General features: G+C 40.6%; 1 protein-coding gene across 1 annotated transcript in view; it reads right to left on the minus strand.

The window, feature by feature from the left end:
• Rtf1 (RNA polymerase-associated protein Rtf1) overlaps window positions 1-22,588 on the minus strand; it is a 225,241-nt gene that overhangs the window by 196,014 nt on the left and 6,639 nt on the right. The window contains exons 2-3 of the mRNA XM_067138556.2: window positions 19,577-19,838; window positions 19,308-19,497 (exon numbers count right to left, since the gene is read on the minus strand). Of these exons, the coding sequence (XP_066994657.2) occupies window positions 19,308-19,497; window positions 19,577-19,838 (452 nt within the window). The remainder of the gene's footprint in view (window positions 1-19,307; window positions 19,498-19,576; window positions 19,839-22,588) is intronic.

Below are 22,588 nucleotides of genomic sequence, written 5' to 3' on the forward strand. Positions count from 1 at the left end.
GGCTATCAATAATGTTATTCGGACTGAGTGAAATGGTAGTTTAGGGGAAGGCCTGAAATGTAATCTATATATAAAGTAAGTGTTTTGCCTGTACATTGCTCAGAATTTGAAATGAATGGTATTTCTGTATCTGTCATGTCCACAGTAACAAAGAAATGCATTTTTTACTTTTCCGTAATTTCTGTCTGTCTATATGATTGTACACGCATCAATAGAAAACGGCTGAAGAGAATTTAATGAAAATCGGTATGTAATGTCGGGTGATGAACCACTGCAATCTAGGCTACAAATTATTTTATTCACGCTGAGTGAAATGGTAGTTTAGGGGAAGGCCTGAAATGTACTTCTCAAATAAGTTATTTATGCTATTAGTGGTCGTATCGATAAATCTCTATATATATAAAATAAGAGTTTTGTCTGTACATTACTCAGAATTTGAAAAGAATGGTATTTCTGTGTCGGTTATGTCCACAGTGACAACGAAATGCATTTTTTACTTTTCCGTAATTTCTGTCTGTCTGTCTGTATGTATGTATGTACACGCATCACGATAAAACGGCGGAAGAGAATTTAATGAAAATCGGTATGTAATGACGAGTGATGAACCACTGCAATCTAGGCTACAAATTATTTTATTCACGCTGAGTGAAATGGTAGTTTAGGGGAAGGTCTGAAATGTAATTCTCAAATAAGTTATTTATGTTATTAGTGGTCGTATCGATAAATACTACGTAACTAACCTAACTTTAGTTATGTCGTAAGTTAGTAGTAGTTATGTAAGAAGTTATTAAATTTCCGATCACTTATGTCTTATACATTGTTACCGTACCGCATATAATCGGAGATATTCATGAATTTGGATTTTTGTTACTAAGTCCATATCAGCGCCGAGTCACGAGAAAATGGGTAAACAGAATTTAGTGAAAATCGGTATGTAAAGTCTGAGAATAAGGAACTACAGTCTACGATATAAATAATTTTGTAAGACACCCTAATATCACAGAGTCGAAAGAAAACTAATGTGAAGGCCTGCAATATAGAAAGGTCATAAACTTTATCAACAATAACACCACATTGACCACTGTTTGTTGTGATGTGCTTTTTGTCTTCTCTTTCCTCTCATCCCCGATAGATAGGATTACTGCAGCGTACCGAGGTTTTTTTAATTTGCTTGACGTCGCACCGACACAGGTAGGTCATATGGCGACGATGGGATAGGAAATGAATAGTGGTGTGAAGGAAGCGGCCTTGGCTTTAAGGTACAGCCTAATGTGACTGAATAGAAAATGGGAAACCACGGAATACCATCTTTCTTTTTGCTTAACGTCGCACCGACACAGATATGTCTTATGCGACGATGGGATAGGAAAGGTCTAGGAAGTGGAAGGAAGCGGCCGTGGCTTTAATTAAGGTACATTCCCGGCATTTGCCTGGTGTGAAAATGGAAAACCACGGAGAACCATCGTCAGGGCTGCCGACAGTGGGGCTCGAACCCACCATCTCCCGAATACCATCTTATGGGTTGGCTGCAGTGGGGTTCGAATCCACTATCTCCCAGATGCAATCTCACAGCTGCGCGCACCTAACCACACGGCCAACTCGCTTGGTCGTACCGACTGTAACAGCCTGCCTGTATATTGGTGGGAAGTAGCTGGGGTGTAAGATAACTTTCTTCTTTAGCATGCCATTCCTCTGGTTCATACATTTTCTGATATATCTGTTACGTAACACACTGGTTCATCATAGTATTCGAGCTATACAATCCCTACTCTGAGCCACTGATTGGAATGAGTAGTGTGCATATTTAACGGAGTAATGACAGAAGAGTGTTCATGGCAGTCTGCGACCTGGTTATTCCAGCTCTGGAACTTTGGACTCTTAGATCGGCACCGTAGTACTGTTCCTTGAAAGTGAGAAATGTGTGGTTTTTCATTTGATCGAGTATTTTGTATCATAACATTGCTTTCAATCGCTACATTCCTACTGACATTTTTGTAATGACCTATGTTGAATTCAGTTAGGAAAACCACCAAGTCAGTCTTTTTGAGAATCCCGTAGCGAAGCACGGGTACATCAGCTAGTATTATACTATTGCATGTTACGTCATGTAAAAAAAAATGTTGCCTAATGGTTGAATGAAGTCACGCGAAATGCATTTAGGCAGAGCGAGGGCAAACAAGAGTGGAGAAGAAGACAAAGAAAAGCGAGCTAGATTGTTAAAAATATGGATTAGAAAACCACAACATCGCCAAGAAAAGCAAATGGACGACAAGTTTTAAATCATACCTCATAATATATAAGTAATATTTAAAGGGAAGAAAACGAAAAGCACTTCAGAAAGAATATACTTATTCACAGAAGAAGTATTTCTTACAAGAGAAGAAGAGAGGAGATTGACAATCACACCAAGTAGCTATATGATAGCCGAGATAGCAGTAGTCGGTGAAATACCGAGATTGCCAAGTGGAATCCAAGATATATTCAAGAGGAAAGAAGAGAAAATAGATATTATCACGGAAAAACAAGCAGATTGTTAAAACATGATCAACAGATTGGGAGCAATACCAAGATTCCCAGAGAACACCAGAATTAGAAAAGCAATATATATTACCTGTTGTATAAGGATATCGATATGAATTCCCATATTTCATCTGTATATTTCTTTTTCAACACAAGTTCAAGCAAGAAGATCGTCATGAATTTGAGTTAAATGTGCAGTGGACGGCCCTAGAGATGTGTTCGATCCCAGGATCGGTCCCACCTGAGAGGGAATGAGAAGGCAGCGGGTCGTTGGTTTTCCGAGCAGCCGAGAGAGTAACAGCGCAAGAATGGATGGCAGCTGAGTCGCCCCAGACCGGAGAATGATTGAGTTAAGTTCCCATAAATTACAATTCTTACTTGAAATAAAATATATTTAAAAAAATCTCTAACCTAAAATGGAGAGTATGTAGTTGTAGTATGAATATATTCAATGTAAAGTAAAGCTCCTGCATATTAACCTAAATCAGAATCTATACATAAGAATGGAACAGTTTCCAATGCCCATAGAATGCTTACAAGGCTATAGATATGCACATGCCACCTTGATAATATTGAATAGGTAAAGTTTACTACATCAAAAAACAGCAATGTTTGAGAAGTAGATATTATACAAGGCAACCTAATGTTTAGCATGAAAAGCATATGTAGGATTAAGCATGGATATGCAGGCAGATATGTGTTTTCACTGCTATTGAAAAGCAGAGAGTAATGTGATGGTAAACTCGGGAGTTAGATGTCCTCGGAATGGAATAATATATGACCCAGTGTAAATTAAATAGCTATAGTTATGTATGCCTCATCGAGGGAGATTTATATATGAGAAGAAGTTGAGACATTTAAGAACAAATGAGCATATACAGAGAGGATTAAAATTGAAATATGTAAGTCGCGAGTTGTACTAAATGAACTGTATAATCGTCGAAGAGAATTAGCATTAGCAATGAATAGAAGAAATAGTTTGGGATACGAGATGTAAGTAACTTAAGATTGGGTCATGTACAGACTACACTGAAGTACTAAGGAATCCCATCCCGGGAACATAGAAGTATATGAGGACATATCTGACCGAGAATAGTCGATGCTAAGCCTGGTCCAACTTATTTTGTGGGCATATCCATACAATAAAGATTAACATGTTAGGTGACACCTATAGCGAACATCTCGTGTGTGTCTAATATTATAATATACTGAGAAAAAGGTTGAAATAATTTAATGTTGTTGTGCAATAGTCGTAGTCAAGCTGTTCATTGGATTTTAAGAGCTGTATACAGGCAACGGAGTGTTATACTACATTGATGTTGGAGCACGATTTTAAAATAAAAGCTGTAATCAAATAAGAATTGATAGACTTGGAAGTCAGTTAGAAATTTTGATATGATTGAAATATCCCAGTAAATTAAGATCACGTTAGTAGATGAAAGATTTTGGTTTTTAGAGAAGAAGTGGAACTTAGCAAGACATTTCAGTCATAAGGAGTAGTCATGAGGATAGAAAGGTAAGTTATGGTCTAGTGTACAAAATAGAATTAGTTGAAAACAGTTTTGTTTCGAGTGATCTACATATTAGTGGATATGTGTTGGAAAGGAAGTAAAGCTAATCATTACAAAATAGATATTGTATGTTGGTTGGCTAATCTTAAAGAAAGTGGATGGTCATACTTAGAAAATAAAAGATTACTGTATTGTAAATAATATTTCCCATGAAATTTATTTGAACCTCAAGTATTATGAAATGATTTATGTCACAGTAATTTTCTCTTTCCAAGATTTTCTAGTTATTAATATAAACCATTTTAGTTAAAAATTTACCATGTGACAAGGTTATTTATTGATAGATATTGTAAGTTAAGGATGTAGATTGAAGTGAATTGCGTTTTCTTTTTATCTTTCGCATCGTATGTTACGTGGGTGGAGACGGTCACCCTGAGATATTGATAGGTCACAGTTATGGAACACCATACCCCTACTCTGACTCCACATTAAGCTTAGATTTGTCAAGATATACAGATGAGAAATAAAAGAAATTTGTGCTTCACAATTGAATATCAAGTTTTTCAATCCAGCGTACAGCATCTGGAGTTACCGGCAGGAAGTCATCTTCATCACCGCGATAGGCTTGAATCTTACATTCCCTGATGATGAATAGTCTGGTTTGTAGCTCTGCAGTCACAGTCTGGGTTAGGTAGCTTTTTCCACTTTGGGAAAGCGACTCTGCACCGGCCATGTTCAGGACAGTCCAGGTCTTGCGTGGTAGGTGGGATCTGCTTGGATGTCTGGGACCTGCCAAGGAGGTATGCTTGCTGCTTCCCATCTACCTTTCCACTCGTCAAGAGATTTAAAATCCTTAGCATCCATGTCAGCAGCATCACAAAAAGTAGGATGGTATGATTTTAGGCTATAAGTGGCAGGTCACTATGCACGGGTAGACTAGGATTTCTCGAGATCTTGTTGAATTCCTTCATAAGGGTGTAGATCAGTTAGCAGAGAAAGCCAATGAACTGGAGTAGATATGATGCGCATTGTGGTATTAAGCTGGGTGTCAACAAGCCTTGTATGATGCACAATACTCAGCACTTGAATACACCAAACCCAAGGCTGAAGATCGCAAGGTGGTTGCTGAAGATCACCAAGTAGTTCCACACAGTTTATGGATGATCTTGTTTTGAGACTTCAACTTTTGTGCTAAGTTCAGGTGTTGTTTGAAGGATAGTGTATGGTCCAAGATGACACCAAGGTATTTTGGTTTCCAATTATAATGAAATTCTTCCTCTGAAAGTAACATTCAGTTTCAGGTTCGCCAAACGATTATTTAAATGGAAACAAGACACTTCTCTTTTACTCACACTGGGTTGAAGTCTCCAGATTTTGTAGTAGTTATTACTTAATGAAGTGGCATATCGTGAAAGCTAATCAAGAATAGATACAATGCGGAAATGGAGAATTGCCTTTTTTTGTCATGTGTTCAGACTGCCACAGAGATGCCAACTTTCAAGAAAGGCAATACTTGCACGGAAGTCTGATCATGTGACGAACGAAGACAACAACTCCGCAAGATATACCACTTCACAGGTGCCTATTTTTCTGGTACTGGAAGCACACACTGCGTTTGGCACGTGAAAACTCGAAATATTCTTATGCGAGGGACAGGAAATTTAAATCTAAGAATTTCATTTTTGTCCGTATTGAACTGAGAATGGAAGATAGGAAAACTTAAAAGGGTCCACCTTTTCAATACAAATAATTGTTATAGTTTATTTACAACATATATTTACACTTGGAACTAGTTTTGACGCTGTTTGGCGTCATCTTCAGCCAAAATGTGGGAAATAGGCTAGCATGTAGACATTTATATTACAAGGTGTTACATTAGTGTGATTAAATGAGAGAACATGAAGACGCGAAGTACAATATCAGTTTCAAAGTGGTCATGAAGGGTGAGTCAAACTTGTATAAACATGAGATAAACATAAACACTTGAACGATAAAACATATAAACATATAAAACTGTAACAAAACCATGCGGAAGTGTCTGAAATAATTTGAATCTCCAATGCCAATCATCTAGTACTTCCGCATGGTTTTGTTACAGTTTATATGTTTATATGTTTTATTGTTCAAGTGTTTATGTTTATCTCATGTTTATACAAGTTTGACTCACCCTTCATGACCACTTTGAAACTGATATTGTACTTCGCGTCTTCATGTTCTCTCATTTAATCACACTAATGTAACACCTTGTAATATAAATGTCTACATGCTAGCCTATTTCCCACATTTTGGCTGAAGATGACGCCAAACAGCGTCAAAACTAGTTCCAAGTGTAAATATATGTTGTAAATAAACTATAACATTTATTTGGATGGTGTTATGCATCAATTGACCAAGCGCCAAAATGGATTTTTTTAGATTATTGCACCATCTGGTAGCTAAAGGTGTAAACTTTACATAGATTATTGTTTGCACTTTAATTCTCAATATGATTTCGCAGGAAATGAATTTTGACCAAACGCCAACCTCTTAATCATTAAATTGAAGTTTTGCATCAAGTGACCAACCACCATTTCTGAGTCTGAATTACGCATCAAATGACCACACGACAAGCGTGCAGTCGCTTGGTCGTGTGATGCTAAATGTCAATTCCCGCGTAGAAGATTCCCGCACAGGTTTTCTTCCCTGCGGCATACGCCCGGAATCTAAAATCCTCCGATATGAAAAAATCAAAGTTGGATGAAAAACTGGAAACGTTTTGTTTTGGCCTTGAAAAACACTGCCATTGTCCCGTATTTCCACAAATGTGTTTTTTTACAAGCGCCAGTTGTGGTTATATAACTTAAGAATTCATAGTGGGAAAGATAATAAAGATCATTATTATGTCCGGTTGGAAGGAAAAGCAGGACGAGGGGCTCAGGAGGTTGGATCCTGCTTGTACAAGCATCTCATGGAAAACATGCACAACGCCAAAGAAGTCATATTGTGGTCAGATTATTACGGAGGCCAGAATCATAATATAACGATTGTTCTACTTCTGAAAACAGTTCGTCCTACCATTGAAAAGATTACACAAATATTTTTATTTCCAGGCCATTTCCCTAACGACAGCGACTTTGGAGATGTAGAACGTGCTTTCAAGTTTCAGCAGTGCCTACATAAATGTAATGAAGATGTGCCGAAAGAAGAACCTGCTTGTTGTGGACAGAATGACCGGACCGGATTTTCATAGTACAGTTCATCTGGGGAAGCACATTTTAAACAGAATGCAGGCACACAGTGAGAAGGTAAACTGGCTGCATGTGAGAGAAATACAGTTGAAGAAAGATAAACCTTTCAGCATTTTCTTCAAAATGCACTTTGATGCAGAACGTACTGTTGAAGTTGAAGAAATCTACTGTTGGTCGCGGCTTCAGAATGAAAATGGATCAGCTCTACATGGTCTGCTCACTCTGTTATGGCCCAATGCAAAACCAGTTTCAGAAGCAAAACTGAACGACCTGCGCTCTCTCATGGAGCTAATTCCCAATGATGCTAAGCCTTTCTATCAGGTCTTGCGTAGTGATCCTAGAATAGACGATGATATAGATGGGTTTGATTGTGGAAATATGGATTTTGAACTCGAAAATTCTTAAAATCCTTCATTATATTACACTTGGAGAAACTGTGTGTTTATGATGCCTTAATGATGCCTAGCAGTGTAATTTTTTTTTGCTAGTTGCTTTACGTCACACCGACACAGATACGTCTTACGGCGACGATTGGACAGGAAAGGGCTAGGAGTGGGAAGGAAGCGGCCATGGCCTTAATTAAGGTACAGCCCCAGCATTTGCCTGGTGTGAAAATGGGAAACCACGGAAAACCATTTTCAGGGTTGCCGACAGTGAGGTTCGAACCTAATATCTTCCGAATACTGGATACTGGCCGCACTTAAGCGACTGCAGCTATCGAGCTCGGTAGCAGTGTAATATCTATACTACTGTAAATTCTAAAATTCATGTTTTTTCTATGTCATGTTGTGTGCTGTTATGTATAATTCAATCCTGTACTTAAATAAGCAATAAAATCAGTTAACAAGTACCATATTTTACACTGCACTGAATTTTTAAAAGTCAAATCTAACACTAAATGACAATTTTATTTGTTGGTCAAGTGATGCAAAACAAAAACTAATGTAAGCGCAATAAAGCATCAAGTGACCAAGCGCCATTATCTCAGATTACGATGATATACTTCAAATATCCCTAAATTGAATACATTAAGAAGAAAATTTATATTCTTATCTTCATTTTGGTATATAATACCTCACATTTAAAAGGAAATATGAATTAATACAAAGGATTTTGCGTTTGGGTCAATATCTCAAAATCTACTTTTGGCGCTTGGTCAAGTGATGCATAACACCATCCATTTGTATTGAAAAGGTGGACCCTTTTAAGTTTTCCTATCTTCCAGGGACAGGAAAAGCGTATAAATGATTACTGAGAAATCCGAAAATAATATTCTGAGAATTCAAGCTGTAATGGCACTCCTTGTGTATCCTTTTGAACACTTCATACACTTAGATTTAAAAATCAACAAAAAATTGTAATTTGTGCCTTGAGATTCGTAAAGGCGTAATTATGATGGATAATTCACAATTATTACGACTGAATAGTAATAGTTGGCATCTCTGCTGCCAGAAACCCAACTAGTGAAGCAATTACTTAGTTACTTATGGAAAAATAAAACAAAGAACACTTGGTTCACAGAGATCAGGATTGATTTTGAAGTATTAAATTTATCAATGCTCCAAATTGAAGGCAGAGAAGATGATTCTAAGGAACAAACACTTACAATTCAAACTCATAACAATTGACCGAAGGAAGCACACTATTACTGACAACCAAAGGGCAGCCAGGTCCGACAGGATGAAAAAGTTTTGGGAGCGGAAGAAACTGAAAAGCTAACTCTATTTAATACTATTAAACTTTAGGGGATATGACTGATTAATGTGCTCCAAACTATGTAAAAAAAAATTGTGGTATGGCCTTAGTTACCAGGTAATTTTCAGCAAGAGCTCGTTCAACACCTGATGATGATGACAGTGAAGTGGGTGGTTCCAACAACTGAGTTAGTTGGGCAAATGCAGAGTGCACCACCTCATGCGAACAATTGTGACAATGAGTGGCAGGATTTTCAAAACTCAGCTACCTCGCTCAGGACCAAACAACCACAGCAGCTACTATGAGTTGGTTTAATCTGAAGATAGATGAATCAACAACATTTCATTCTGAGATGACCATTTCCAGAAACAAGTTATGATTTTGGCAGAACACACTAATGATGACAATTCCAACATAGACTGGTTTTGCATTAAACTGCAACCACCAAGTGGTCCCCCTAAATCAAGTATCAACAGCCTCATGTGAGGGCACCCTTGAGGTGAGAAGTTATCCCCTAAAGGCAGACGAACGGCATACGATGTGAAAGGAAAGGGGAAATCATCACATCTTAATGATATCCCACGAGCGCATCATGCAGACTTGCAGAAACGTAGCAACCAGTGCCAGTCTGGAGTGAAATGTGCAACCAGACATGCAGTAGTGAGCGACCAGGTCTGCAGTGGCAAAGCTATCACAACAAGAAACGTGAGAGGACTCTCCAGACAGGGAAGAACGGCACAAAGTTGACACCTGAGACTTATCAGGCAATTCAGAACTGAAAATCATACATTGACGTTGCAGATGAAACAGGTCAGAATGGTGGTGTATTATGGAGACGAGTACAGGTTTAAAAGTGAGGAACCATAACACAATGCCGTACAAGCTACGCCTGATCCAAGCTGTGATAGTACATATATCACACCCTCATACTACATGTAGAAGTGAGAGATATTATTGTCAGTATTCGATTCATTATTATATTTTTTATTATTATTATTATTATTATCATCATGTCCGACTCGTTGGCTGAATGGTCAGCGTACTGGCCTTCGGTTCAGAGGGTCCCGGGTTCGATTCCCGGCCGGGTCGGGGATTTTAACCTTCATTGGTTAATTCCAATGGCTCGCGGACTGGGTGTTTGTGCTGTCCCCAACATTCCTGCAACTCACACACCACACATAACACTATCCTCCACCACAATAACACGCAGTTACCTACACATGGCAGATGCCGCCCACCCTCATCGGAGGGTCTGCCTTACAAGGGCTGCACTCGGCTAGAAATAGCCACACGAAATTATTATTATTATTATCATCATCAGTATTTCAGTTGTATATTTTGTCATTTATATTTGTAAGCTGGGAGGTCTCCACATATGTAGGTATGAGTAATTTGTTTTGTACAACAGCTGGGAAAACATTGCTTTAATAACTCTGGTAATTTGTATGACTCATGCGGCCATCCCAGTGTCTTACGAGATGTACTTGTTGTTGTCGTTGGGAAGTTCTATGAATCATGTGAATAGCCCTGAATCACATGAGCTTGTTGATGTACTCGTGAAGTTCTATGACTGATGTGAAACACCCCAGAGTTTGTTATTTTTTTGGGATCAAGAAGAAGTCCACGGCATGGTCTTGACTAGAGGAGACACCCAAGATTGGCTGGCCAGGATCAATCTAGGCATATCACGTGAGAGGAAGGGGAATGCTGATGTCTATAAAGGTGGATCATACGGCGGGAAACAACACGCACGAGGACGAGCTTGACTGTGTTAGCGAGAACACGTACGTGCCTCTCGCTCCGCTGTCCCTCTCCTCGCCAGGCGAACTGTACTTCTTAAGTGCAAGCCAGGCAACTGTACTCAGTAGTACTTTCTCGAAGGACCATTTGTCTAAGCTGAGCACTTCTCAGTGCTCGCTTCTCTTTCAGGAGGACTACTGCGGACAACAGAGGGCAGTCAGATGGAACTGAGGAAGCCCGAAGAGGTTGCTAAGGAGTTCGGGCTCATGACCCGGAACCTCTTCAGCCGAGTCCCGCCAGCGACTCAGATCAGCAGGTAGCCAGAGACCCGGCACCCGAGCCGGAGACTGAGCCGTACAGGGAAGGGTGCGACCCCCCTAACGGTTTCTTTTTCTCCGAGGGCTACTCCGACCCGGAGTGCGAGGCGCTGCTGGTGTACTACAGGCCGGGGTGCCCTGTAGCTTCTGAATGGGGCCTAGTCCTGGACAGACCATAGCCGCCGAAAGCTTCCTACCAGGAGGTCTCATCATTAGGCACCACGACCAAGAGCGGATGCGCGACTGGGAGAGGGAGCTCTCTACTCTGTTCCAGGGCATCCGCCTACCAGAGAGGGACGGCGTGCCAGCGAACGCCGGCGCCCTCAGGAGGGCCAAGACGGAGACCAATGAGGCCATCACCCAGACGCCGAGGAGACTACAGCATAGGGCGGTTAATACCGACCTAGTCCAGGCCACCCAGCCGGCGACCTGCGACTTTGCGACCCAGGCTGAGAGGCTCGGTACTGCGAAGTGGACGCAGACCGCTCCTCCATGGACCACCTTCACAAAATGGACGCAGACCCAGGCCTACCATGAACAGCCTGTTACCCAGGCGCAATCCAGGAAAGCGCCCGTGACGGCGGACTGCAGCACGGCTGTGGAGGAGGATGCCCCCTGGTGTACTGAGACTGCTGTCCAGGCACAGCCTGCCAGCGTGCCTGTCGAGCTGCAGATATTGACGTGCGCCCCACAGGAGAGGGAACGCAGTTGAGTGTTAGCACCGACTGACTCCACCATCGCCAGCCAAGAGGAAGAAGACGGCGACGCAACGGGACTACCCGCTACCCCGAGATCACCAGGCTGGGAGAAGGGCCACCAGGACGAGGCCTCTTCCCCTGCCGAGAAGAAACCCCCGGGAAGAAGACGACGACCCCGCCGAGGACCAGGAGGAAGAAGACGCCAGCCCACCAGGAGAGGGCCGCCCAGCCGCAACCCAGGACTGCTCCCAGGATAGCAGTCTGCCGAGGAACAAATCAGGAGAGGACCTCAGTGGGTAGCGGCAGTCATGTGAGATGGAAACGTCCCCCTCAGCAGCTCTTGCAGTGTTTCCACTGTCTGAGGTGGGGCCACCGGCAGAAGAGCTGCGGGCTCCAAGTGAAGTGCAACCATTGTGGGGGTGATCGCCACTACACGGCCTACGCAACACTTAAGGAGGTGCCGGTGTGCACCAACTGAGCAGGGGGGCCACCCATCGCAGTTGCCCAGTCTACCGGGCCATGGCGCGGGCAGAGAGGAAGGAGGCCCAGCGTCATGACCCATCCCTTTCCAGGAGGCCCCCGCCTCGGCCTCATTCTCTCGGATCGGAGTCTGGGTACGAGGGACTTCAAGGAGGTGGTGCTGTACGGCAGGCCCTAGTGGTACTCGATGCATGGCTCTGCAGCCGGCAAGGCCCGCGCTAGTCACGGCAGTGCCCAGACGGACTGATCCCCTGGCAGATGGAACGGTGAGATTATGGTTCATGGCTAGCTGGTGCTAGATACCTCTTCTCAACTAACACTACCACTGGACCTTTTCCAGCCCACATCTTTGCATGTGCTACTAAAAGATGTCAGGTTTTACATGTAGGCTCTTTCTTTTTTCTGCCTATGTGGTTTTTCCCTCACCCTTCAATACCACACCCTAACACTACCTAACCAATACAAACTCTTGCCGTGGTAGCGAGTCTAACTCGAAAACCGGCAGATACTACTTGTATCACTTCCCACTCTTCCCTGCCATCTCTATCTTCTTAGAAATAACAGCATGTCGGAGGCCATGTAGACTGAGTCGATGGTCACGGACTTAAAACGTTCGTGGAACGATGCCTGCGCTTACGCATTAGGTATTGCAGCACTTGTGGCGGCCTGGTATTACATGTTGTTGAAAGCTGGAATGTGGTATATCTCAGACTTTCCATAATTTACGTTCAGGATCGACAAGCGTGTGTTGCTCAAATGTATATATCTTTACAACAAGTGTTAAAGTCAGTGAACACCGTAGGTTTGACGGTAACTGGCTTACTACTACCTAAGTAAATAACCAAGGGACCAGTTCACACACGGGTAAGTGCTTTCCGTTATCATATCCTTAAAGTGCTACACTCTTTAAATTTTCCAATAGACGACACTCATATTTTCCCCCCTTTTTCTTTTTCAGAATACATTCGATCAATTTCATATAATAGATCAGCATTTTTCCGTTAGAAGAACAATTTCAACATATTACTGCATAAAATAATGACAGAAATTACAATGCAAGGAGTCCCATAAAGGCTAAATTACGCCGATTTAGACGACATTTTATCACCAGTGATATAATAGATCAGCATTTTTCCGTTAGAAGAACAATTTCAACATATTACTGCATAAAATAATGGCAGAAATAACAACGCAAGGAGTCCCATAAAGGCTAAATTACGCCGATCTAGACGACATTTTATCACCAGTGAACTCGTTTTTCAACCATCATGTGCGATTTTAGCGTTTCTCATCATGTTTATTCTTAAAAAACAGCAACATAGTCTATAATAAGAACTCACCCTGATATGAAAAACTGATTTTATCATAAACAGTCTAATATAATCGAGCGTAGATATGTGGGACAACGATTTTTAAGAACATCTAATTACCATATACTATTTTTAACATTTAAGCCATCCATTCCGTTTTACATTTTAAACAATTTGAATGATTAAAATTTTTGTTTTAATAGACATAAATAATCTTATTGATTATTTTTAAAGTGTTAAATTTAAATATTTCTATCAATGTATATTAGACATTCTTTTGTGATATACACCAGGATCAGGGCCCTGACCCACCAATGATTTATGTTAACTATTGCTGTTGATGCTCACAAAGTTGAGTAAAAGATGTCCAATTTGTGATTAAATGGTTTCATCCTAAATATAAGGATTTTGTGTATTGCAAAGGTGGTTCATTAATTATAATAATTTGATACTCTGAACACCAATACGGTTGGAAAATGAGATTTATAACTTGTAATATGACAGGGTACCGAGGGAAAAGATGTTCGCCATACTGGGGGACTATGGAATTAAAAGTAGATTATTAAAATCAATCAAAGGCATTTATGTTGACAATTCGGCTTCAGTGAGAATTGATGGTACACTGAGTTCTTGGTTCAGGGTACTTACAGGGGTTACACAAGGCTGTAATCTTTCACCTTTGCTGTTCGTAGTTTACATGGATCATCTGCTAAAAGGTATAAAATGGCAGGGAGGGATTCAGTTAGGTGGAAATGTAGTAAGCAGTCTGGCCTATGCTGACGTCTTAGTCTTAATGGCAGATTGTGCCAAAAGCCTGCAGTCTAATATCTTGGAACTTGAAAATAGGTGCAATGAGTACGGTATGAATATTAGCCTCTCGAAGACTAAATTGATGTCAGTAGGTAAGAAATTCAACAGAATTGAATGTCAGATTGGTGATACAAGGCTAGAACAGGTCGATAATTCCAAGTATTTAGGTTGTGTGTTTTCCCAGGATGGTAATATAGTGAGATTGAATCAAGGTGTAGTAAAGCTAATGCAGTGAGCTCGCAGTTGCGATCAGCAGTATTCTGTAAGAAGAAAGTCAGCTCCCAGACAAAACTATCTTTACATCGGTCTGTTTTCAGACCAACTTTGCTTTACGGGAGTGAAAGCTGGGTGGACTCAGGATATCTTATTCATAAGTTAGAAGTAACAGACATGAAAGTAGCAAGAATGATTGCTGGTACAAACAGGTGGGAACAATGACAGGAGGGAACTCGGAATGAGGAGATAAAGGCTAATTTCGGAATGAACTTGGTGGATGAAGCTATACGCATAAACCGGCTTCGGTGGTGGGGTCATGTGAGGCGAATGGAGGAGGATAGGTTACCTAGGAGAATAATGGACTCTGCTATGGAAGGTAAGAGAAGTAGAGGTAGACCAAGACGACGATGGTTAGACTCTGTTGCTAATGATTTAAAGATAAGAGGTATAGAACTAAATGAGGCCACAACACTAGTTGCAAATCGAGGATTTTGGCGACGTTTAGTAAATTCACAGAGGCTTGCAGACGGAACGCTTAAAGGCATAATAGTCTATAATGATAATGTATGTATGTATCTCTTCATTCGTGATTCGATCTATCCATCTCACCTTCAGCATTCTTCTGTAACACCACATTTCAAAAACTTCTATTCTCTTTCTTTCTGAGCTAGTTATCGTCCATGTTACACTTCCATACAATGCTACGCTCCACACGAAAGTCTTCAAAAACATCTTTAGGTTTCCAATATCAATGTTTAAACTGAGCAAATTTCTTTTCTTAAGAAAGCTATCCCTTGCTTGTGCTAGTCTGCATTTTATGTCCTCCTTACTTCTGCCATCGTTAGTTATTTTACTACCCAAGTAACAATATTCATCTACTTCCTTTCCTAACCTAATGTTTCCTACATCACCTGCCTTTGTTCGACTGCACTCCATTACTTTTGTTTTGGACTTATTTATTTTCATCTTGTACTCCTTACCCAAGACTTCATCCATACCATTCAACAACTTCTCGAGATCTTATGCAGTCTCAGATAAAATAACAATATCATCGGCAAATCTCAAGGTTTTGATTTCCTCTCCTTGGACTGCGATTCCCTTTCCAAATTTCTCTTTGATTTCCTTTACTGCCTGTTCTATGTAAACATTGAAAAGGAGAGGGGACAAACTGCAGCCTTGCCTCACTCTTTTCTGGATTGCTGCTTCTGTTTCAAAGCCCACGATTCTTATCACTGCAGACTGATTTTTATACAGATTGTAGATAATTCTTCGTTCTCGGTATCCGATCCCTATCATCTTCAAAATCATAAATAGCTTGGTCCAATCAATATTATCGAATGCCTTTTCTAGATCTACGAATAACATGTACGTGGACTTGTCCTACTTGATTCGATCCTCTAAGATCAGACGTAAAGTCAGGATTGCTTCACGTGTTCCTACATTTCTTCTGAAGCCAAATTGATCTTCTCCGAACTCAGCTTCAACTTATTTTTCCATTCTTCCGTAAATAATACGTGTTAAAATTTTGCAGGCATGAGATACTAAACTAATGGTGCAGTAGTTTTCACACCTGTCAGCACCGGCTTTCTTGGGAATAGGTATAACAATATTCTGCCGAAAATCGGATGGGACTTCTCCTGTCTCATACATCTTGCACACTAAATGAAATAACCTTGCCATGCTGGTTTCTCCTAAGGCAGTCAGTAATTCAGAGGGAATGTCATCAATTCCAGGTGCCTTGTTCCTATTTAGGTCACTCACAGCTCTGTCAAACTCTGACCTCAAAATTGGGTCTCCCATTTCATCAGCATCAACAGCCTTGTTCCAGAACCAAATTATCTACATCTTTACCTTGATACAACTGTTGGATATGCTCCTGCCATCTTTCTGCTTTGTCTTCTTTCCCTAGAAGTGGCTTTCCATCTGAGCTCTTAATATTCATACACCTAGATTTCCTTTCTCCAAAGGTTTCCTTGATTTTCCTGTATGCAGCATCTACCTTTCCCAGGACCATACAGCCTTCGACATCCTTCCACTTCTCCTTCAGCCATTCTTCCTTAGCTACCTTGCACTTTCTATCCACTTGATTCTTTTATCGCCTGTATTCTTTTCTGCCCTCTTCATTTCTCGCATTCTTGTATTTTCGTCGTTCATCAATCAGGTCTAGTATCTCCTGAGTTATCCACTGGTTCTTAGTCGATCTTTTCTTTCTTCCTAACATTTCTTCAGCAGCCCTACTGACTTCATTTTTCATGACTCTCCACTCTTCCTCTATAGTGTTTCCTTCAGCCTTTTCATTTAGTCCTTCTGCAACATGTTCCTTGAAACAATCCCTCACACTCTTTCTTTCAACTTGTCCAGATCCCATCTGTTTGCATTCTTTCCTTTCTTCAATTTCTTCAACTTCAGATGGCATTTTATGACCAACAAGTTGTGCTCAGTGTCCACGTCTGCTCCTGGGAAACTTTTGCAATCCAACACCTGGTTTCTGAATCTCTGCCTAATCATAATGAAGTCTATTTGATACCTTCCAGTGTCTCCAGGTCTCGTCCACGTATACAGCCGTCGTTTGCGGTGTCATTGTGCAACTCAGTGTGTCGGGCTAGTGTCCCACCGAGGTCTGTTGCGTCAGAGTGTCCAGCGAGCAGCAGGACTGAACATGGTGTACTGTGTGCTACCTGAAAGTAATGTGCGCGCTCTTCTGTGGACTGTTGCTGTCTAGTCTGTGTGAATTACTGGACTATCTCTGTAGTCAAAAAAAGGAACAGTCATCCTGTGTTGTATGGCAAATAGCCCTGTGTTCAAATCTACCTGTCTGCACGCAGCTGCTGTGTGCAGTGACTGGACCTGGAGAAGGTGAACCTGTGAATAGGATTGTAGCTTCCTTCAGGTAACGACTGTCTGGCTGGAGTCCTGCTGTGGGAGACTTGTAATAAGTGTGGTCACTCATGGTTTAATACAACTCTGTGTGTGTGCACTTATTGGGTCATCCTGAAATAAATTACAGTAATAAAACAGATGCTACTTTATTCGTATCAAGCACCGTAATATAACAATTCTTAAGAGCATTTTCTGTAGACTATGTCCAATTTTCCACTGCCCTACTAGACATTGTCCAGACAAGCTAACGCGCATGCATGTTTATAAATGAAAATTAATTATTTTTAAATAGTTCATGGTGATCACTAAAACAATTTATTTCATGATTTCAAACTTTAATTGTATTTGTACCAAGCACGATAGCTGCAGTCGCGTAAGTGCGGCCAGTATCCAGTATTCAGGAGATAGTAGGTTCGAACCCCACTGTCGGCAGGCCTGAAGATAGTTTTCTGTGTTTCCCATTTTCACACCAGGCAAATGCTGGGGCTGTACCTTAATTAAGGCCGCGGCCGCTTCCTTCCCACTCCTAGCCCTTTCTTGTCCCGTCGTCGCCGTATGACCTATCTGTTCACAATTAAATATTTATTTATTTTCCACCTAGTCGATACAATGATTGCTTAAGGCAATTTAATGGTTAAAAGAGGTACATGTTTCGTAGATTATCAACATCTTCAGCCACATAACACTGTTTAGATGAAAAATATATAAATTGACAAAATAATGCTTTAGAGGAAGTGTCCTTCTTGCTTAGCTTTCTTCTTCTTTGATAGAGACAGCAACTCCTAAAACAAACATCAATACTGAGTAAATATGAGCACTCTGGCTGGAGTCCTACTGTGAAAGAGAGCAATTAGTAAGTGTGATCATTCGAGGTTGTTAATTTTAAGGACACTTCCTCTAAAGCATTACTTTGTCAATTTACATATTTTTCATCTAAACAGTGTTATGTGGCTGAAGATAACATATGAAACATGTACCACTTTTAACCATTAAATTGCCTTAAGCAATCATTGTATCGACTAGGTGGAAAATAAATAAATACTTAATTGTGAATCTATTGAAGTGCGATACGGACCATGAAGCTGATTTTATGTAGTAGACCTATCTGTGTCGGTGCGACAGAAAGCAAGTAGCAAAAAGAAAGTATTTGTAAAAACCTTGCCTGAGTCAAAAGGCTAATCTCTGACTCAGAAGCATGAAAATAAAGTCGTAAAGAGAACCTCTAGCCCAAGGAAAACAGGCACGGAAATCTGAGGAAAATACCAACAAATGAGGGCAGCATACCTTACTCGACAAGTGCGCAAGAACATTATCTCTAACTTTGGGTCGTTTCCATTCAACACAGTAAATCTGACACCTGAAATTAGCAATACACTGGGTTTTTAAAACCTGGTATTAACGAAGCTTGGAGAGAAAATAAAACTTCTGTAACTACCTGTGTTCAACAGAGTTCCAAAGACGTTAAAAGACGCTACAGTGGTTTTCAAAGCAGTGAATGAAGATTCTACTTGGAAATCCTACGCACAGCATTTAAGCATGAAGGCAGTGAGTGAATGGTAGCAGTTGGGTGCCTCCAGCGCAATAAATGAACAACATTTGTGTTGCAGAAAGACATTATATAATATTATAGTTCCTAGTGAATATATAGTTTATATACTGCAGTGATTAGACATAGAAGAGAGAGCCTACAGTACAGGTTCTATAGGATAAACTGTAACACAGGTTATGTAAGTAAATAGAACCTATACTGCACTATCATACACAGTTCAAACTTAATAATTGTCATTGTCACTTGTATTTTATAGTATAACAGTTTACACTACCATGAATTATTTCCTAAATAAAAAATATACCAACAACCTAAGTGTGGTTACAAAAGAGAAAACAACATAACAGAACCCACCTAGTTTTCATTACCTCCCGCTGTTCAATTCGTTTGAATATCTCCTGTTCCCTTTCCTTTTCAGTCATCTGAGCAAGACGAGCCTGATCCTCAGCATCACCCATCAGGTTTTCATCGTATCCATCATTAAACTCTTCTTGGCTAATATCTGAACTATCTGAATCGCTGCCTTCAGAATCAGATACCTCACCTGTAATAACAGAATTATAAGAACAAATAATACATATGGAATAAAAAGCAAAGTGTATGGACTTTCTTTAATACGGTACCTTCTTCAGGCTCTGAGCTTTTCTCTTTGTCACTTTCAGCCTCACTACCAGAAGATGATTTGGTGACTGTTCTTTTACCAGTTCGTTTTGCAGGTTTTGCTTTCTTCTTCTTCTTGCTGTTACCTCGTGCATCCCAGTCATCATCTGAGTCTGACGTATCTGAATCTGTGAATGTATTCTCTGGTTTCTTGACATTGTTTTCTGGAGCTGATGACTCTTCTTCTTGCTTTGCTTTCTTCTTCTTTGATAGAGACAGCAACTCCTAAAACAAACATCAATAATGAGTAAATATGAGCACTCTGGCTGGAGTCCTACTGTGAAAGAGAGCAATTAGTAAGTGTAATCATTCGGGGTTGAATAGAATTGTGTGTATGCATTTATTGTCTGCAAGAAATTCTAATTCTAAATGTTCAACTAGAGATATTAAAATATTCATTCATTTTATCTTCATGCCTTTGCAAGCCTCTGTGCCTCCAGAGTTGTCTATTTTTAACGAGCTCTTATAACACCATTGTTCCCACATGTCTGTACCAAGAATCATGCTCGCTATTTCATGTCTTATTTAACTTATAAGTAAGATATCCTGAACCCACCCAGCTTTCACTCCCATACAGCAAAATTGGTCTAAAAACAGACTGGTGTAAAGATAGTTGCGTCTGCAAGCTGACTTCTTTCCTATAGAATACTGTTGATAATAACTGCGAACTCACTGCTGCACTTTCAGTCATCCTCACTTAGAACAACAATGGTGAAAGATTGTCTCATCCCTGTATGTACCTTGAACCACAGTGCAGCCCAGTTGTCAACATAAATGCCTTTGATTGCTTTTAATATTCTACCCTTAATCCCAAAATCCCTCAATACATATTTCCTATGGTGCCTTCTCCAGATCTACGAAATAAACATGACTGTCTACTACTCTAGTAGCATTTTTCTGTTACCTGGCACATAATGAAAATCTGAGTCCTACAGCCCCTCTGGGGTATGAAACCATACTAGTTTTCGTCATTACTTACTCTCAACCACTGATTCCACAATCCCCCACAAAGGGCAGCTTGCCTGGATCAAAAGAATATCTTTATAGTTGCTGCAATCCTTCCCGTTACCTTTCTTACAGATACTGCTTTTGCATCAGAAGGTAACTTACTAACATTCCTTACTAATCTTATTACTCTGTGAAGCAATTTCATCCTTGTCTTCCCACTATATTTCACTGTTTCAGGTCTAATTTAATCTATTCCTGCTGCTTTACGAAAATAGAGTTTATTTACTGTCCCTTCCACTTCCTCAGGCCTAATTTCACACCTTTTATGTTGAGAAGATTGTGACTTAAATACTTTTCAGTTTGTGAAACACAACACTATAACATACCTGTAAAACATACAGACTGGAAAGTTTAAGTTTAACAACCAGTTGAAAATAATTGTTCTGTTGGTGGAAATTGGAATGGTATGGGAGCTGGAACGTGTATTGCAATCGTGAAAGGAGGAATTAATTAACAGGAGTATGGGTATGGCAAAGCTTGGTCATTCAATGTGGGCACTATGCCTGGGCAGTACAGTGAACTGTCAATAATTAATTAACAGGAGTATGAGTATGGCAAAGCTTGGTCACTCAACGACGGCACTATGTTTGGGCAGTACAGTGAACTGTCAATAATTAACAGGAATACGCGTATGGCAAAGCTTGGTCACTTAACGTCGGCACTATGTCCGGGCAGTACAGTGAACTGATAATTAACAGAGTATGAGTATGGCAAAGCCTGGTCAACATGAGAAGTGCAGTCACACGGGTGGCTTGCTTCACTCAACGTCAGTACTATGTCTGGGCAGTACAGTGAACCGTCAATAATTAACAGGAGTACGAGTATGGCAAAGCCTGGTCAACATGAGAAGTACAGTCACACGAGTGGCTTACTTCACTCAACGTCGCCACTATGTCTGGGCAGTACAGTGAACCGTCAATAATTAATTAATGCCTGGGCAGTACAGTGAACTGTCAATAATTAATTAACAGGAGTATGAGTATGTCAAAGCTTGGTCACTCAACGTCGGCACTATGTCTGGGACAGCACAGTGAACTGTCAATAATTAATTAATGTTTGGGCAGTAGAGTGAACTGTCAATAATTAATCAACAGGAGTATAAGTACAGCAAAGCCTGGTCAACATGAGAAGTAGTCACATGGGTGGCTTGCTTCACTCAACATCGGCACTATGTATGGGCAGTACAGTGGACCGTCAATAATTAATTAACAGGAGTATAAGTATGGCAAAGCTTGGACACTCAACGTCGGCACTATGCCTGGGCAGTACAGTGAACCGTCAATAAATAATTAACGCCTGGGCAGTACAATGAACTGTCAATAATTAATTAACAGGAGTATGAGTATGGCAAAGCTTGGACACTCAACGTCGGCACTATGCCTGGGCAGTACAGTGAACCGTCAATAAATAATTAACGCCTGGGCAGTACAATGAACTGTCAATAATTAATTAACAGGAGTATGAGTATGGCAAAGCCTGGTCACTCAACGTCGGCACTATGTCTGGGCAGCACAGTGAACTGTCAATAATTAATTAACAGGAGAATGAGTATGGCAAAGCTTGGACACTCAACGTCGGCACTATGCCTGGGCAGTACAGTGAACCATCAATAATTAATTAAGGCCTGGGCAGTACAGTGAATTGTCAATAATTAATTAACAGGAATATGAGTATGGCAAAGTTTGGTCACTCAATGTCGGCACTTTGTCTGGGCAGCACAGTGAACTGTCAATAATTAATTAACGTTTGGGCAGTAGAGTGAACTGTCAATAATTAATTAACAGGAGTATGAGTATGGTAAAGCTTGGTCACTCAACGTCGACACTATGTCTGGGCAGTAGAGTGAACTGTCAATAATTAGTTGTCTTGGCAGTACAGTGAACTGTCAATAATTAACAGGAGTATGAATATGGCAAAGCTTGGTCACTCAACGTCGGCACTATGTCTGGGCAGTACAGTGAACCGTC

This window comes from Anabrus simplex, chromosome 1, assembly GCF_040414725.1.
Source record: "Anabrus simplex isolate iqAnaSimp1 chromosome 1, ASM4041472v1, whole genome shotgun sequence".
Taxonomy (NCBI): domain Eukaryota; kingdom Metazoa; phylum Arthropoda; class Insecta; order Orthoptera; family Tettigoniidae; genus Anabrus; species Anabrus simplex.